The 20230-nt window shown below is 39.1% G+C and overlaps 1 protein-coding gene across 17 annotated transcripts in view; it reads left to right on the plus strand.

Annotated features, from left to right (window-relative positions):
* Positions 1-20230, plus strand: part of MYT1L (myelin transcription factor 1 like) — a 317185-nt gene that overhangs the window by 205630 nt on the left and 91325 nt on the right. For 13 of the 17 annotated variants that reach the window (XM_042033094.1, XM_042033097.1, XM_042033093.1 and 10 more), the window contains one exon: positions 6051-6424. In XM_042033094.1, coding sequence (XP_041889028.1) covers positions 6051-6424 — 374 coding nt within the window. The remainder of the gene's footprint in view (positions 1-6050; positions 6425-20230) is intronic. The other 4 variants (XM_042033095.1, XM_042033104.1, XM_042033103.1 and 1 more) reach the window with 1 other exon arrangement.

The following is a 20230-nucleotide window of genomic DNA, read 5'->3' on the forward strand; positions in this document are numbered from 1 at the left end:
GGAACGGGGCCCATCGGCTCCAGGATGGCCGTGGCCTGGCCCGAGCAGGGCCTGGGCCGGGCCTGCTGACCCCGCACGGGGCCCGCAGCCACCTGTGCCAGCACTGGAAACGAGACAGAGCCTCTGCCTCAGGGTTTCCTATTCTTAAGTGTGGATCACAGAGGCGGTCACAACTTTAAGTGGCTTAAAGAATTGTCCATATTCAAACTGGCCAGCTGATAGGTTCTGTTAGGTCATAGAGGAAGCTGTAACCACCCCTTTGCAAGAACATCCAGGACTATGCTTGCTAACCTATGACAATATGATAAAGTTCCACCTCACAGCCACTTCAGATACTAAAGTACTTAATTTAGTGTTTCTGATAACCTCTTTAGGTATTTGTGTCACAAATTTTTAGATCCTATTCCCTACCAAATGTTTTGGTTTCTGTTAAATTAAATTCTCTCATGAAAAAAAAGAATGAGAACAGTGTTACTGAGGACACTTTTTAATTTAAAAATTATTTCATAAGATTTTTCAAAGTGCTACTAAGAAAGAAAAAGTTAACAATACTCCAAGAAAAATATTATTCAGATTTAGAGCATAATATTGGCATCATCTTATTTTTCTTCACTTGTATCTTATAGCATGAGGCATCTGAAATACTAGATTTAATAGAAAAGAGATACAAATGAAAAAAGAATGCTGGTAAACATGGCACGTAAGAATTACTTTATCCAAACTAGGTATTTAAAGTCTTAATAGTCATATAACCTCCCTTTCTCATTTTCTTGTTTTCCTCTAAGAGGAAAACCTCCTCCAGATAAAGGTGTCATGTTCCAACTTGGGTGTGTGAGTTGGCGTATCGTGGAGGGAAAACTGTTGGTCAGTATCTGATTTAGAAAATCCCTTCTATTTCCTTGGTCCTATGCTATGTATATTTAAATACATATGTTAATTGTTCTAGATTAGAAATAATAACCATACTAATTATACTGGAAAATATTTTATATTAGTAATAAAATATATTAAAAATCAATGTGTTCAACTCTAGACAAGAAATATGTATTTCCTGAACAATGCTCCTACTAAATATATCAGTGAGTAGTATCATCAAGTTTTTAATGGAGAAAAATTGCATGAGAGTTAAAAAAATACCACAAGTCATCTTCTAACTAAGGAGTATAAAATGATATATTATTTCTTCTATTTCTTCGATTATTAATGTCTATATGTCCTCTTGGAGATTATCACTATGAAATTCAACAACATTCTTTCCACAAGAATTATTCATGACAGATTCCCAAAACCAGAGGTGACTGAGACACACAGCAAAGCAGTGTAGAATATTCAAAAGTGTGTTTCAGGAAGCCCAAATATATACCCTGCTGAAAGCCAAGAGAGCTGAAGCGTGATGAGAAAATAAGACAAAGACAGCTGACCAGGGAAATACAGGGAGCAATGAAAGAACGGATAAAGGCAGACACGACACATGAATCAATGGGGTCAATGCTCTGAGCAGGGATAAACAAGTCTAAAAATAACCAAATAAGGGGATGATCACAGGACCCAAAATTGAAAATGTAGAGAAAATTGCAGAAGCTGTAAGGACAAACAATAACAGCTTTCACAAATATATGAGGAACAAGAGGTCAATGGGAGAGACTGTAATATCCATATGTGGGGAAGTCAGTGGCAGAGGCTGCTGGGAAGCCAGCGCAGCCTTTCCCTTGGTGTGCTCTCTGGAGAGACCACAGGGAACATGCCAGAAACAGAGAGAAGTGTCCTGAAGGCAGAATCTGAAAAATTAATGAAACAAAGGATGAGAGCGGAGCAGGTTAAGAAAGAAAAAGAAGAAAATAGGGCAGCTTAACAGTAGGCTTCAGGTCTGATGGCCTGTTTCCCAGGTTTCTGAAATACATGGTGAAGATTTTTTTAACTCTTTCAGTCTATGAAGTCTACAGCACATTGGGTATATGTAAGCTGTGTGAGGTATACAGCTGAAAGGCACAAGGAAGCCAGTGCAAGCCAGCCTTATAAAGGTTTTATATGAAAAATCAGCAATGGTTTGTCAAGTATAAATCCAAGTACAGACAAAACCAGGTTCAGGGTTGTGGAATATCTGGTACAAATTAATTAGGAGAGTTGACAAAGGCTGAGTTGAAGTTTACTAGTGATATGACAAGGAGTAATGGTTAGAAGTTGGAAGAGGAGGAATTTAGGCTGGATGTGAGGAAGAAATTCTTCGCTGTGACAGTGGTGAGGTATTGGAACAGGTTGCCCAGGGAGGTTGTGGATGCCCCGTCCCTGGAAGTGTTCAAGGCCAGCTTGGACAAGGCCTAGAGCAATCTAGTGTAGTGGAAGGTGTCACTGTCCATAGCAGAGGGGTTGGAATAGATAATCTTTAAGCTCCCTTCCAACCCAAACCATTCCGTGATTCTATGAACTGGTATAACCCTTGGAAAAGTTATATATTTCCAAGCCTTAGTGTTGGACCCAACCATTAAAATATACAAATACTTGTTTCTTGTAGCTGCTGATGTGTCCTCAGTTTTAGGTGTATGAGCAAAGACACTGAGAATAGATTCATAAAGTTATAAACTAAAGTCAAAGTTCACAACTTCGCTTGAATAGCTGAGTTCCAAATAGTTACTTAATGAGATTTATAAAAGCATCAAAGTCATTGGGCAGCTAACTGGAATTGATTTCCATTGCCAGTTATGCACTTTCCAGGGGGGCCCTGAATCCCAAGTAATGCCTTAGATTCTCACAAACTTTATAAAATATTGTGTAGAAGACCATAAAGATATGAAAAAATACTGAAGATGACAAAAAAGGGCAGTGACAATTTCTTTCTGCCTTTGACCAATAATTTGTATCTAAAAAGTCATGCAGTTCTTCTTAGTTGTCAAATACAAAAATTAAACAACAGTTCAAACCAAAATAGATGTATTTGTTATCCCCCTGTCCTCTGCTTCACTTCTTACACTTTTGTGAATTCCAAAAGAGATTGTTGTGGGGCATTACTAGATGAAAGCTGTTAAAAGTATTTACTGTTCATAAATGAAAAAAGATTGGGCCAGGATGGAGTTAATTTTCTGGCTTTAGTGTGACAAAATGTCCAATGTCAGATGGGGCTTTGAGCAACCTGGTCTAGTGGAAGGTGTCTCTGCCCATGGCAGGGGGGTTGGAAGTAGATAATCTTTAAGGTCCCTCCCAACCCAAGCCATTCCATGATTCTATGAAAAATTCGAGTTTTTATGAATGCTAGTGGGGAAAAAAGTTACACATCTGTGGGTGCCCTTCTAGTTCAGAGCTACCTGAAGTGTCATCATTACCTCTTACAATGTTCTAAGAAGGTTATAATAAGAGGAAGAAAAAAATCCTGGGGATTTCTGGGGGTAAGCCTACTCACATCTTTGGAAATAAATACCAAGATTTTGAGAAAATACAATTTAACAAATAATGGCATTGGAAAAAGCTATAGTGAGGGTAGTATGCCTCCAAAAGAGAAGGAACAGAAACCAAGAAAGCAAAGACACAATCATTCAGTAAATGTTAACCTGTTCCCTTAAATCATACTGAACTGATACACAAGTTTCTAAAAGCTGCCTGAGCCCTAGGACGTGATCCACTCTTTGTTTTCCAGGATGCAGCCTCTTTTAGACACCTAAATGAAGCAGGTTCCTCCCTGATTATCCTTCCATTTTCCTTGGCACGACACACACTCTGAAATTCCAGTTCTGAGGACAAATTCTTCTGCCTTCTTTCAGAGCTCCATGTGGAGAGTTTAAAGAGGCAGCTGCTGAAACACCATAGCACCAGGGAAAGCACCAAAATAAACCTGGAGTAGTCAGAACTACAAGAAACAGTGCTTCCCTTTCACCCCTGGTTTTGTGCAGTGTCCAGACCAATGGATATTGAATTCCTGTTTCTGTCTTGACTGTGATGATGTGGGATGTTTTCCATGGAAAACCTACATTTCCTCTTGATTCTGGGCAGCTGAGTCCTGACCAAGAGGAGGACTTCACAGGACAAGAGGCAGGACAGTCATTTGGCAATGAACTGTAGTGGTGATCTAGGACAGGGATTTCTTCTATATTTATAGGTTGTACTTCAAAGTGTCTTTAGATAGAAACAAATGTAGTCCAAACAGAAAACACCAGAAGCTTAGGGGTTGCTACTTTTCGGGTTTAGGGCTCTTAAAATTAGTGAAGATTTGGGCTTTTGCTCACCTGTTGCATCAGAGTTTCTTGCTTCCAAGTGCACCGGGGCTCATCTTCTATAAGAGGATGCTCTTCCACAGAATATGCCACATGACCTGCTGGATGGAGCATGGCTCTGGAGTCTGGAGGTTGTCGATCTATTCCCCCTCTAGCTTGTATCACTAGGCCCCAACTTAGATGCTGGTGTCTGGAATCCGTATCCCACTAGGACTACTACCCTACTCCCAAGTGAGGTGCTTTGGAATCTGGCTAGACAGATGTACTTAAAATTTATGCCATATTTCTCTCTAGTGTTAATGGAGACAGGTTATTTTAGGCATGCTGGATTAGACTTTAAAGACACCTGTTGTCCCCACAGAGAGAGAGGCACCTGTGTTGCACGGAGAAGGTCTCCTGTAGCAGGTTTTCCATGAATACTGTCTTTTGTGACTCTGTATGTTCATTAGATATGTGTGTGCCAGGCAGACTGTGGTTTGAAATTTAGGTAAGACCATATCTAAGTTAGGCACTTAAATAAAGTAATTGGGTGCTTAAATAAATTTGTTTTTACCTAAGTAGCAGTTTAAGTAATTGGGATGCATAGCTGCTGGTATGCAATTAAATTAGACCAAGATCAAGACTCTGAGGACGCCACACAGGGCACATCTGTAGTACTAAATGTGGTGAAGCCCCAGGTTTTTCAGTGGTCTGTCAACAGAATATGAAGCATTATAAGAATGGAAGAAAATAAGAGGGCCTCGGTGTATTGGGATAAAGGGAGAAAGACTAAAACGTGAAAGGGGAAGTCATTAGTAGATATGCAGAAAAGGTTATAAAGAACAGTGTAAATATCCCAAAACTAGTTAATCACAGAAAGAAGGCTAAAAACTGATACAGCTTGAGTAATATTTATAGTCACACAATGAAGAAGTTCAAAGATGAGGTTCTTTGAACAAAAAGTAATGTGTGTGTGCAGTCACTCTGCACAGAAGGTTACAGGGGTTACACAAGGGAGATCAGGTCCAACAAACACAGATTATGTGACCTTTGAGAAACAGGTGGCTACTCTGGTAGAGTACTACTCTGAAATACTATTTCTGTTACACTGCATTTAAATACATTAAAATGATCAATAAGGAAGGGGTACTCAATTTTTTAAAAGTCTGACTTTCTTCATTGACAACAGATTTTGTTTATTGTTTGATTTTTTTGATATGAGAACACTTGAAACACTAGCCATGATAATTATTGGGGTTGGTTGTGTTGGGGAGCTTGTTTTCCCATTTATCCAGCCTTGTAGCATATAACGGAGAAAAAAAGTGGAGAATTTAAGAGTGATTCATTATTTTTTTATTATTATCTTACTATTTATAATAATAATAAACAACAACATTCAGAATATGATCATATTTTCATTATTTAAACTTCATTGAAGCGTATCTTAACTGCACACAGTCAAAATACTGAATACTACAAAATTATGAAGCATTTCTTTATTCCTGATTGTTGTACTGCTAGCTACAAGTAGGACAAGTTTGCTGGTTTTTTAACTATATTCATCTGCTTTAGAACGGAGTGTAACATGCCAAAGAGAAAATAGAATGAGAAGGAAAAACACACATTTGTATCACTTCTGAAACTGTTACGCTGTCATGTATGTGTGACATTTTCAGGCAAATAATAGTCACTTGCATTTTCACAGGTTTTGTAAGTGTCCTCCCCCTTGGTTATCATTGCCTAAACATCATTTTACTTTGAAAACATGCATTTTGAGAACAGCAGCTGATCATGATGTAGAATTAGAATATATGACTAAATGAAATCTGGAGGATAGTGTAATAATTTGCATCTTTTATTTTTGAACAGTGTTTATGGCTGTCCGTTGGCAAAAAAAAGAAAAACACAAGATAAACAACCCCAAGAACCAGCCCCCAAAAGAAAACCCTTTGTGGTTAAAGCAGACAACTCTTCAGTAGATGAGTGCTATGAGACTGATGGAACAGAGGAAATGGATGAAAAGGAAGAGGAAGAAGAAGAAGAGGATGAAGAAGAGGAGGAATATTCTGACGATAATGAGGAGCAAGGTGATGAGGAGGAGGATGATGAGGAGATAGATCGAGAAGAAGAAGAGGAGATTGAGGAGGAAGAAGAGGAGGATGAAGAGGAAGGTGAAGATGTGGAGGATGAAGAGGAGGAGGAAGAAGAAGAGGAGGAAGAAGAGGAGGAGGAGGAAGAACGTGGTAATAATCAGAGTATTAGTAAAAAGTAAACAATGTGTGTTTTCTGGGTTAATCTTCCAGTGTGGTGTGTGAGGATTTAGCTGTTCAGTTCTCATTAAAACTAATGGAAGTCATGCAGTTAAATCTCTGTGCTCCACACTGAAAATATACCCGGCTGTGTTCTCTTAACATTTATTTTAATAAGTCTGTCTTCCAAATATTTTTTAATACACCAGCACTCACATTTCAAACAAGGAGGGTGGAGGTGTGTCTGTGCTAAAAATGCTTGCATAAAATGTAATCCTAGTAGTGGATTAATGCATGCAGTTACCAGGAGAAAATTCACAAAGGTAGAAGCAAAGCATCAGCTACAGCTGGGTGCCTGTACTGATCATTTGCACGTGTATTTGCTAGATCTGTTTATACAATGTCAACAATTGCCCACATAAATTCTGTCACAAGTTTGCAGATAATTTTTGTGAGCAAAAATACCTCTTCCCTTCAAAAATTTTGCCCTATACTTTTCCCTACTCCAAGAAACTATTCAGAATTAACTATTATAACACACTTTGGTTCTTTTAGACTTGAATTCTGTGTGCTTTAGTTGATTCTATTAAAATGTAGTGAGTGACAGGTTTACATAGATAACGTCTTTCTAAAATGCGTCTATTTTTGTTATCATGCCGTGGCATAAATGCCGTTTAGACATACAGGTTACTGATAGTAACCAAATTAATGCAGTAGCAATGTGATTAGCCTATTCAACTTTCTCTTTTTTTGGGATATTTGACTTCATATAATACTTTCAAAATATGTAATCACTGTCCATTTACTCCATATGCTGATGACAGACATCATAATGCTCTGGGGTGAAATGAAGGAATCATGCAAAAATTAATGAGCTATCTAAAAAGTATTTTGTTCCCATTTCCAGGGAACACGTTTTTGGTTGGGTAGATTCACCTTTCTAACCAATAAAAATATAAGAAAAGCTTTCAGCACTCCTCAGTTGGATTCCTCTTAGGAACCAGGTATGAAAGTTGTATGACTTTTGTTTCAGCATTCTGTAAGGTCAGATCTTAAATCTTAAATAAAGACTTTGGAAGTATTCTTTCCATTTGGGTGAGATGGTGGCCAGCTGGGTGGCTATCAGAGTTTTCTCAGATACTGCATCTGTAGTGTTTCCTCAATTGCCTAAATTTGCCACAAAATTGGTAGAGAATAAATGGTCAGTCTAAAAGTTGCATGAGTTTGATGCAACAGGGAAGTAATTTCCTTTTGCAGGGAACTCTGCTGTTTCAGAACCTGGAAGAGAAGCTGTGTTAGATCAGGCTGATGTGCAGCTGCTGTTGCTCTCTTGATGAGCAAGTGCAGGATGTCCAGCAGTTTCTTTAACAAATAGTGGTGACTGAGTTTGTTGGTGCTTAGATTATGGTGCAACTGCTGTGATTTCAGTTGACATTTAAAACTTTGAATCTACACTATCAAAAATGATAAAAGTAAAAAAAAAAAAAAGCTAAAGCAAAACTCAAGAGCTCAAGAAAATTGCTTCTGGCAAGCCAGCAGGCTTGATACTCAGTTTATTTTTCTATGATAATGAAACACAGTGGTTTACTTATTCCAACACAGTTACACATGCAGTTAGTGGTCCTAATCAATGTGAAGAGGCTGACATTGTTTTTTGACTGCTTTCCTTCCATATATAGTAGGCTGTGGTTAAGAACTGCAAAAAATTTACAAAGGTACCTCTATTAGCTGCTCTGCATATTACTTGAAATTAAAATTTATGTAGGTCAAGTTTTTCTTAGGAACTCATTCTATTCCAGTAACAAAACAAATGTACATTAATAAACAAATATATGTTCTATCTAAAAGATTAGTCATTAAGAAAAATTCCTCATAAAAACAGAAATGTGATAATAGAATTTTATATGAAAAGTATTTCATGATCCTTTTGAGTATCAACATAGTAATCAGTATGCAACAGTCCCAGTTGGAGCAGAGATGATTTACAAGGAAGAGTTGCTAGCAATTAGTGAGGAAGATAGTATGGAGTTCCTTATGTCTATGCCAGAGTAGAGAGTGATAATAGTTTGGTTTTGGTGAGGTCTAGAAACTAATCAATAAATCATATTTTTTAAAATAGTTTATTTCCTGTTGTTTCCAGTAGGGATAATGATGGTTCACTTTATCTTGCTTGTAACATAACCTGCATTGGTGAAATTTGGACGGCTGATTTTCCAGGAAAAAAAGGTGCAAAATTAGGTGTCCTTAAACTACATGGTCTGAATATGACTCTTGCCTTTATCTATTGACTATATGGAAAATTAGATCTGTCAGCTATGAATTTAGTTGATTTAGCATCAGTCACTTGCTGCTCACTACAAGTCTCAACACAATATAGTAGCAAACCATCTTAAAAGTCACCTTAGCAGGAAGTCTTAATGTGTCTTAGTATTCCTATCCCTAGAAACAAAATGCAGAATTATCCACTGGTCACCAGGATGCCTGCACAGTTTTCGTATAAGTTTCTGTCACTAGTGCTGTAGATGATGGAAGTTCAGAAAATTTCCAGAAGTAGCTATAGTCTAGGTGAACAAAACAGTTAAAATTGTAAGTATTGGTGACAGAAGAATTTCATCAGCAAGTATAGGATAGGATAGGACTGTAGAGGCAGAAATGGGGAGAGGGGAAAGGGAGAGGGTGGGAGGGTAAGTGTGAGGTATTTTACCATTTCTTAGGTCAAATTCAGTTTTCTAGTAGAAAAGGGTAAATCCTGGGAAACTCAAGTATGTCACTGGTGTGTCCTTGCCCATTCCTGTTTTGTTTAAAGGAATGAGAATTTTGGATGAGGTTCTCAGAAGATAGAGATAATATACAGGTAATGAAGGTAAACAGTTCTTATTGGAAATACTTGGGCATTCACTGAAACCATCACAGCCTTTTTGAAAATCACATTTTGTAGCCTTGTCGCTGGTAAACTAAAGGACTTGGAGAACATAGATATATCCTAACAGTTTCGTAAATCTCAAAATATCAATTTAAAAGGAAAGAAAACAACAAAACTTTTTTAGATGAATCCTAAGTTCTGTGCTTGTACTTCTGTACACAATCCTTTGAACCAAAATTCATGTTTTAAACTCTCTGTCAATGGCTAGCATATCCTCTTTAAATTTCCGTTAAATCTGAATCTCTTTGAAGAGCAGGTATTTATCCGTCTATCTATGAAGAGACTTGAGAAGCCCTTATGTTCAACACAGCCACTAAATGAAAGATGAGTCTTTCTGATTTTCCTTCTGTCCCAGGAAAAAAAGGACAGATAGAGATGACCTGTGTTATGATAACCTAACCTGTAAATTGAAACACAAATGGGAAGGAGTGAGAGTAAAAGCTACTTTTGGAGCACCCCTTCTTTGTGATGACAAAGAACCTTTGGATTAAAAACTGAAGTGTGCATTCAATTTGCAAAGCAAACCGAAGTACCTTCTTCTGAGATGAGCTTGCTTCAGGTAGTTGGATCCTAAAGACTCTTTCACAATGCTTTTCCATTTAAAAAAATCTCCCTTGGAGGGACTCCCAGAACAGATGTTCCAAGGACCATTTAGTCCATACCACATGAAGACATTCAAAATGCTTGTACTCTGGCTATTTTCTAATCAGGAGCAGGAGGAGTTAGGTTGATTCTAGACCTAAGGAAATTTAATACATCATTTAAATCATTTCACAGATGATGCTACAAAAACTATTGCAGTTTCTTAACAGGTGAATTGTGAGTCTTTTAGATGCTCCCTTACATTTTCTATTGAACTCAAGGTAGTTGGCATAACCAGTATACTAATATGTGATATTGCACCTAATTTTTCAAGTGAAATACACTTCAAAAATAGTTGTAAACCACAGATAGCAATGTGCATTCAAAGGAGACACAGTACAGGTTTTTCTAATAAGAAAAGCTCGCACATGGACATAGAGATAGACATTCTACCTATTTTCATATTTCATAGAATCATAGAATTATTTAGGTCGGAAATGACCTCTAAGATCATTTAATCCAACAGTATTTGTTTAAATTGTGGGATTGTTTTTAAAAATCTCATAATAGGTTTGTGTTTTTACTTTCATTTGCATGAATTCAACACAGACAGACCCTCAAAATGTGAAATCCACCTATCAGCTCTATTAAGATTGTTAGTGCCCTCCACTATCTTCCTGATCCCCTTAGCAGACTGCATCTGAAGCACTTGGGTCCTGTAAGCAAGGAGACGCAAACACCAATGTAAAAGATGAAAGAAGCCCATGTGCTGAGGAAAGCATGGTGGCACACAGCTTTCCAGCTGTGCATGCTGCTGAAAACACTCCTGATAAAGTAAACATCTTGATGAAATGATGACAACGTGTCTGTATTAGGAAGGTCATCTGTCAGCCTGCTGACCACTAATCATATTCATTTATTTAAACTGTTAGCAGGAAAGTGGTCATCTATTTGGTGAACGCAGTTAGGTGTTCAGTCTTAATCAGAGCAGAGAGCTACACTCACGTGTACCTCACAAACAAAGCACTTAATAGAAGTAAATTCTGTCTTTAAATTAAGAGGCCAGAAAGCATAATTTCACTGCTTAGGACAATGTATATGGGGAAAAAAGTATCTTTTTCAGGGCCAAAGAAGACTAAACAAATACCTGATATTTTCATAATGCAAAGCAGATTTAAACTCTTTGCTAGTAAACTTTACCGCTGTACTGTACCTTGATAAAAGAAAATAGCCTGTGCTTGGGATGTCTCATACCCTAATAATAACAACCTGAAGAAAAGAAAAAAATTAGAGTTGCTGCTGGAAGACATTTATCCTGGCCATTACATTTTCTCCTCTGGATAAAAAGTAAAAGCCTTTTTGGTCTAGTTACCAAGTGCTCAAGCCTGGGAGTTATTGAGTAAAGCCTCAGCATAAGAACTTTTATTGATACTGAGATCAGCTCAGTTGATTAGAGCACAGTGCTAATAATACCAAGGTTGTGTGTTTGATCCCTTTATGGGCCATTTTCTTAAGAGTTGCACTAGATGATCCTTGGGGTTCCCTTCCAACTCAGAATATTCTGTGAATCTGTGATACCTTCTTTTTCCATTGAAGAAGCAAGCATGGATTACAACATGTCCTGCTGTTTAGCTGTTTATATGTCACACTGAGAGATTCAGACTCAGCATTTTCACTAAAAATTTTTGTTGGAAATAATGCAATTGAAAAATATGGAACTGGTAGTTCAGACCTGGAAACCTACCTGGAGTAGGGTGGGGAAACAGCTAGCTGGTAAATACCCCCTGGATACTTCTAGTTCTTGTGGAAAAAGTTCGGATCTTTTAATTACTGTTGTTATGTGTTTGTGGTTGGCTGGTTGGTTGCTCGGTTGGTTTGTTGATTGCTCGGTTGGTTTGTTGATTGCTTAAGTATGACTCAAGTGTTAGTTTAGTAAATTTTGCTTTTTGCTGTGTTCCATGCTCAAGGTCTTCACTATACATAGACAATATAATTTAAACTCATTAAACAGCATTATTTAAACATTATTTTTTAGTTCTCTGAAGTAAGATTGGGTCTGATACTGAGCTTGTTTGCATCAAGGCAAATCAAGAATAGCTTTATGTCAGTAGTGTTCCATTTATGTGAGGTGGTGTGTTGAATATGTCATCCCTAGCTTTTCCTCCCTTTGAAGAACTGTTTTAGAAGACTTACTTCTGTTTGAACGTTTAACTCAGAAGCTCAGTAAACCTTCTGGGCTGTGTCTGGAAACTTACATAGCCCTCTTCATCTTAGCTTCCACATTTAAAGTTAGGAATGTACTTAAGTATCGTTCTCATTTAGAGGTTTACATATTTAACTCCCTTGCAACAAATAAAAGGCCTTAAATGATAATGTGAAATATCTGATCCTTCAAGAGCAAATGATTCAGTTATAGCTTTCTGCAGTGTAAAGAAATTATTCACCTTTGATGAGACAGTTTATAGATCTCTGTCATACACAACTTCAGTTGATGTAAGCAGAAATTCTGTAGAGGACGTTGGGATACTTAAAGAGTTCAGGGTCTGAACTGAAGGCCTTAATAAAAGCATCAAGGAACACATTCAGCACCACATCTGATTTCAGTGCTGCTTTATTCTGAAACTGTTTTACGTGGCATGGGGCTGCTTGTTTGTATTTTTAATACACTAACCCTTTACTTCAGTGTTAGCTGAACATGAAATGTTAGGCCCATTGTACCGGCAAATTGTTTCAGGGCTTATCTGTGACCAAAGCTTTCTCTAGTCTTGCCAGAGCAATAGGTCTGCAAAGGAACCATGTCTCAGCAGTGCTGCTTTGGATTCTCACAGATTGCAGTCCTCAAGAAGAGGCTGCCTTTTCTGCATTTCTGTTGCATCCTTCTGTCTGCAGAAAAATGCTGAGTGGATCCTTGATTTTTCCTATTTCATTTGTTGTCTGGCAAGATCTTACAGTAAAATTAGTTCTTTCTGGAATTAGATGGATTGGAGAAGAAATTAAAGTGCTGTAGTCTTAGAGCTGTAGCTCTATCCTCACTTAGACTCTCTGTAACCTTTTCATCGCCAGTGATCTCCTGGTTTTGGCACAACTGTGCCAAGAAGCCAGTTGGTTATACGATGTAGTGTTTTAAAGAACCAATAGTTAACTCAGTTATGTAGCAGGTCTTTGCATCCATATTTGTAAATGACATTTTGACATTTTTGTAGAAGGTCTAATATCTGGAATATATCACTTTTAGAAACATACTCAGGGGTTGTACAGAACTGAACTCCTCATGATCTTTCTTTTAATTCCTTTGTCTTTCACAGTGCTACTTCAAAGGGTCCATTGCCCACACTGTACTGCACCTTACACAGTGACCACAGATTCTGTGTGAATCCTTCTTGACACTACAGATGTAATGATTCTTTAAAATAACTTTTGCTTGGTCAGTATTACAGGTTCCTGTTTTTCCTCTTGTGTTTAGAGTGCAGCTCTAAGAGCAATTTTGATGACCCTATTAATTCACAATTCCCACTGGGCTTACAGTGTTTGTCCTAAAAGAGTGAACACAAATGGTAACTTTTCACCCTGAAAAGCAGAGAACTGTATTTGGTAACTGTGGGAGTTAATTTTGCCCTACTACAGGTCCTCCGGGAGATAACGAAATAAAATTGCAGACTGGATTGATAATTTCTTCTGGTCCATGTCCATTCTCACAAATCAAATTTGCAGTTCTGGCAAATGCCTCAAGTCACAGAAATTTTGTTTAACTGAAATATATAAACGTAACAAAGAATTCTTTTGAAACAAAATGTGTAATGAACATATATATGTAATCTTGAATACTTTTGTATTATGAAAGCATTTCTTCTTTATTTTACAAGTCTCAAAACAAATGAGGTTTGTTCTTTTGTCACTTACATCACATATGACATTGTCCTTTTTTACTATAAGAAACACTTGCCCTACTGTAAATTAACATATTCTTCAGATTTTTTTATTGAGAGTAGACTCTGGGAGCTACAATTACTGAGCTGGACATCAAGGAAGGCCAAGTCATTAGCAGAATACAAAGAAAACTAATGATAGGAAGGAAACCACATAAAGGAGGCTGGGTTTGGTCACTGTTGAAATCCTCAGAATTATGTGGTACATTGAGGCTTCATGCGGAAAGTAAAAGTACTGAAAATAGTCACTAAGCATGTCAAATATCCATACCACCACATGGAAACTGTGGCAGTAAATATGCAGTAAATATTATTGCTTTAGCAAAAATTTGTGGTGGATCTGTCAGAGAAAGTTAACAGGATTGACAGCTCAAGACTTAGTGGGGGTTTATTAGATGAACTCATCATCTGATAGTTCTGTCATCCCAAAAGCTTAATTTTGCAGGCTATACTACTCTATAGGAAGGGTGAATACTAGTATTGCTGTGACACTAAAGGAGAGCTGAGCTTACAATTTCAAAAACTGACAAATCAAGCAGGTATTTTCTTCCTTGTGCTCCACAGACATGGATTACTGACAGAACAAGGGCAAGGTCTGTGTGGCATGAACACTTCCAATCACCTAACACAGGAGTGTTTATGAAGCTGCCCAGGCCCATGTCAGACTAGGGTTCTGTCAGTACAAAGCATGTGTGGTGGGATTCCTTACTTGTCATATGTACTTTAGGGCAAGCTGTGCAACTGCTTTTCTTCTGATTTCTATTGTATCAAATCTATTGTTTGACAAACTGCCTCCACTTATTGTAGAAGTTCTGTATAAACAAAATACATCTGCTAAACAGTTTCTTGGACATCCTGTAAAGAACTGGACTGAACTTTTTACAGAATACTGTCATTCTGTCTTCTGCAATAATTAAAGCATTGTTCAACTTCAAAGGCTGGCATCTAGTGGAAAGTTAAAAATTGTTTCTTCTTTTATTGCAATGTTTTGAATAAAACTTTGCCCTCAGGTCATTAAGAGAAAAATATATTTTGTAATGTAATAGTGGACACAGAGAATAATAGATCATTAGTAGGAATGACTGTTAGGAATATGGCTGGACTTGGACTTACAGAAAATATACTAAAGTTTATAGTAGTATTTGTTTATTATCTAGTGAGCACAGTCTGTGAATGTCCTTCCCTGAAAGTACAGCCAAAAAGGGCAACTTTTAGATGAATAGAAACTGGAATCTCGGCTAAGGATCCTGTTACATTTGTGGAGTGAGATAAATGTTTCACAATAGAATGGAATGAAAATACTGCCCCTGTCTGTAATGCAGGTGCCCGAGTTAAGTGTGACAAGTGATGCCAGGGTTCAATGCCACGTGTCCTTCTTTCCTAACACAGAAGGTTGGAGACTAGACCAGTGACTGCTTTGTGTAGGGAACGCTCTTACACATTCTGATGGAGCTCTATTACACCTTAGAAAAAACATTCAAGAACTGCCATAGACCAAAAAGGGTCATTCTCCTGAGAATGCAGGCCATGCTGAATTCTGTCTTTTCTCCAAGGACCCTGTAACCATCATATGGCTTGACTTCTTATTAGGCTACAAAATCAGTCCTGGGCACAGGGAACAGACTCTATATTTCTCTTTTCAAGGCAGGTGTCCTTGTAATATCTGCAATAAAGAGATTATATTTTTGCATGACCAAATAGCATGAAAAAAAAAAAAATTATGGGTCTTACTCTACTCTTGTGTTTTCTGCTTCCTAATAGAACTTGAATCCAGCTTTTATTGTGGTGACTAGCAAATGTTTTTGGGAACTATGGTACGAAATCCACATAAACCATGAGAGCTTATACTCTTAGTCTTCTGGTTCTTTAGTGAGTGACCCACTAAACAATGTGTTTAACCTGGGCTATGGGCAGGTGGGGATGAGCAGGGGAAATAAAGAAGGAAACAGGCCGTTCTTCTCTGGCTACAGATTAAGCAAGCCAATCAAAGCAGCACTTCATGGGAAGCCTTTTTCTTTCAGGGGTGCATTAGAGCATACCTATTGGATTAGGTTTCTCTGGGAATTTATGTGTGAAAAGACCCAGTGTCTAGAAGCTTTCAGTGCTTAAATAGCAGATAGATGGAGAGCTTTGTAAGGCTGGAGCTTTTTCAGTACACAGCAAAGCAGAGCTTTGAGCAGCTGATCAGTATTAAGGTGTCTCTCAGGTTTAAAGCACAGATGAGTATAGATGTAGTTGTATCACCAAGAAAAATAGAAATACAACTGTTCCTTTCTATACAACATGCCACATGAGAAGTCTAATCTGAAAGTGTTTTAGAAATTACTGCTGCTATTCATATGACTTTTTTTAAAGTGATTCATGTTGAAATCCCCATTAAAGACATGGTATGAGTTTAAGGCCAAATTCAGTTTAATGGCCGGAAGGTCTTCGGACACAGAAATGGAAACAATATGTTCCAAATGTAAAAGGGGTGACAGGGATTATGCAGGAAAGAAAAATGCTGAAAGATTTAAAGAAACACGTAGGAGGTTAGCATGGGAGTACTGCAGAGAGCAAGTGAAATATGCTGTTAGGATTCCTTCATGGACAGCAGGAAATGACAGATGTGAAAGCTGCAGTAAAGAATCTGCATTGTGTGGTATCTTTAATTTAAAAGTTAAAAGGCTTTAAGATGGAAGATCAGGGCTAGACAAAATACCCACACCCACAGGCGATGCAGGACAGTTTTTGCTGTTATATTTTCTCCTCCCTAGTTATATGTGAGCATTTTCCTATAGTTCACAATGTGAAGTAACTTACTGTGTCTTTTTATATTAATGATAGAATTCTTTATCATTGTCATTAGTAGAATTAGAACTAGAGACATGCAGAGCTCTTTCAGAACCCCAAGCAATATGTGTAGACTCTCTGAGACTTTTTATAATATTGAAAACAAGGATTTTTAAACTATACTTGATGTCTGGATAAGATACAAACAGCAGTGAGCCACAATTACTAACTGTTTAAAAAATGCATAACTAGAAGTAATAGCAATGTATCTATTAAAGAAAGAATAACTGTCCTCTGGCAAGTGTTTTGCTTGAAATCTGCAAATTGCACATCATTGAGAAGATGGGCAGTGTGGAAATAATGTACACAGTTTATCTGAGTTTTAGGAATTGATTTGATGCTGTTCTGTTTAATAAATTCGTTTTAAGTCATAAAACATAATACAGCACCAGATACAAAGGAACAGAGGGGAAAAGTTCATGTTGGGCAGGTTAGTTCCATTGGCTCCTAAATAGCTCAGATACTTTAGTGCACAGAAAATTAAGTAAATGAGACTAGAACCTAAAAATAATCACACAAAAGGCAACTGAAAGGGAGCAGTATGTTAAAGTGAAAAAAAATAAAACCAGAAATAATTTCAGGCAGAAGTAAAGGTATTGACTTCATCTCATGTACATTACTTTTACCAGTGAACTCCAGCAAAATAGCTTCTAGACTGAAGCATCTTGAGACCAGACTCAGACTCAGGTTTTAGTTTTGTGTGGTGTAAGATTGTCTCTGTATCTACATGTGTGTATTTTGGAAAACTGGCTGTTGTGGTTATTTGATTGATTCTCTTTGTTGCTTCTTGTTTCTGCGAGGATAGTTATTTTCAGCACAGATGCCATGCGCCGAGGCTGTGCTGCTCTACTCAATTTAGGCGCTGTGAGACTGGCAACAAAGCCGCTTCCATAATAGCTAGTAGGTACATATTTAGTTGGAAATGTATGGAAATGTGGGTAAATATGTAGGTTACTACATTTGTCCACCAAATACTCTCCTTTTAAGAGATACAAGCTTTCATCATTCAGACAGATATTCCAGTGCAGATCTGAACAGCAGTGTGAAATCCCTCAATTTCTAAAATGTATCTTTAGGTGGACAGGTACTTGGAAAAGCCTCAACTGGAAATATCTTTGCAAATGCCATAGTGACATAAAAAGGTGGTCTGTATCTGGTACTATAGCATACATTTCCTGCGTTTGACAGGTGTCTAGTACTCTACTCTCCTTCTTACACACTTCCAGTCACATAGGCCATCTGTACACATAGATGGCAAATAAACAGAAGGTATTAAAGACTCTTTGTAGCTGGCTAAGAGCTAGCTACACCACTGAGTCACCATTTTGTCTTTTTTGAGGTCCACTGTATATGTGTACTTGGCTGACTGGAGTAGCATGGTGTGCTGGCTTGACCCTGGCTAGGTGCCAGGTGCCCACCAAAGCCAGTCATCATTGCCCTCCTGAGCGGAGACAAAGTCAGGGAGAGGTAGCTCACCAGTTGCCATCACAGGCATAACAGAGTTGACCTGGGGAAATTAATTGAATTTACCAATGAAAATCAGAGTAGGATAATGAGAAGCAAAGTAAAGCCTCTTTTCCAGGCTCTACCTTGTCTCTCATGGGGTGCAGGGAGACAAGGAATGAGGATTACAGGCAGTTCATCACAGGTTGTTTCTGCCGCTGCTTCCTCCTCAGGGAAAGGATTCCTTCCCCTGCTCCAGCATGGGGTCCCTCCCATGGGAGACAGTCCTCCATGAACTTCAGTGTGAGTCTTTCCCATGGGCTTCAGTTCTTCACACTGCTCCAGCACGGATCCCTTTCTACAGGGTGCAGCCCTTCAGGAGCAGACTCCTCCAGTGTGGGTCCTTGTCGCGGGTTCGGTTTGTAACCGGGCGGAAACACCAATTTAGTGTAGTGGTTTGGTCCAAAATACTCATTACTGTTTATCTGCTGTGAGATAAGAATTAGGAGAAATGCAAAACAGGCACCAAACTTGAAAGAATATAAAGAAGTTTATTAACAGACCTAAAAGAAGAAAAAAAAATTATACCACCTTCAGAACTCTCCTCCTCCCCCCACCTTCCTCCCTTCTCCCACTGACAATGTGAAAAGACAACCCTTAAGATGTTCAGTCTGTTTACCACTTCCATAATAACCTTGTTCAGTCCATTTAGAAAGAGAAGTCTCTTCTTGCTCATGCTATGAAAACATTATCACAACGAGACAGCCGCCCACTTCCAAATATTGTTCAGTCCATTTAGGAAGAGGAGTCTCTCTGCCTGCGTGTGAGTCCTTTCCCCCGACTTGCAGCTTTTCTCACAACTGCTTTCGAGGGTCCACTCTTGAAGTTTTCTGGGGTACAATTTTAAGGTTGAGCCGTTCAGAAACAAAAACAGAGGCCCTTCTCCTTCCCTGGGAGCAAAGGGTCTTCATCATCTTCATCTTTAGGACTATCTCTGGGAGCATCTCTAGGGACTGAGGTTTTCTCCTTTCCCATTTGGAGCAAAAGTCCTCATCTGGTTCATCTCTAGGAACTGAGGTTTTCTCCTTTCCCGTTTGGAGCAAAAGTCCTCATCTGGTTCATCTCTCCCTGTCCAAACTTCTCATGAAATTACAGCTGCGTCAGCATCTGCCTATCTCAGCGCAGGTGCTTTTGCTTACGAGTTGAACACTCCACCCCCCATATCTTCATGAAATTACAACGGGATACTCTGATATATCATAGCTTCACAACAGAATTTCAGCTTTAAGCATCTCCTCTCTCTCTTCCCTCAGGTTTTCAGCTCTTCACAGCAATAAAAAGGGTTAATCTCACCTCGGCCTTGCAGCTTTGCAGCTGGAATGTTGAATTTTTCTTATCGCAGTGGAGAGGGGGGAGAGCCGAGCCGCTCCGGCTGCCCACGGCAAGGCAGTGGGGGGGTGTTCCATGGCTGGAACAGGTCCATCGGCTCCAGGATGGCCGTGGCCCGGCCCGGCCTGGCCCAAGCAGGGCCTGGCCGGGCCCGCTGGCTCCCACATGGGGCCCGCAGCCACCTGTGCCAGCGCCGGAAACGAGAGAGAGCTTGGAGGGGGAGTTTGCCTATTCTTAAATGTGGATCACAGAGGTGATCACAACTTTAAGTGGCTTAGAGAATTGTCCATATTCAAACTGGCCAGCTGATAGGTTCTATCAGTTCCCAGAGGAAACTGTAAGCACCCCTTAGCAAGGACGTCCCTTCCGGGACTATGCTTGCTAACCTATGACAGTCCTCCATGGGGTGACAAGTTCTGCGAGCGAACTTGCTCCAGCATGGGGTCCACACTCCACAGGGCCACAGATCCTGCCAGGAGCCTGTTCCAGTGCACCCTTCCCACAGGGTCACACCCCCTCCTTCAAGCATCCATTTGCTCAGGTGTGGGGCCCTCCACGGGCTGCAGGTGGATTTCTGCTTCACCATGGACTTCCATGGGTTGCAGGGGCACAGCTGCCTCACCATGGACTGCACCATGGGCTGCAGGGGAATCTCAGCTCCAGTGCCAGGAGCACCTCCTGTCCCTCCTTTTTCACTGACCATGA

Source organism: Corvus kubaryi, unplaced genomic scaffold (assembly GCF_017639235.1).
Source record: "Corvus kubaryi isolate FWS band 111438036 unplaced genomic scaffold, C.kubaryi_AGA036_p1.0 37354, whole genome shotgun sequence".
In the NCBI taxonomy this organism is placed as follows: domain Eukaryota; kingdom Metazoa; phylum Chordata; class Aves; order Passeriformes; family Corvidae; genus Corvus; species Corvus kubaryi.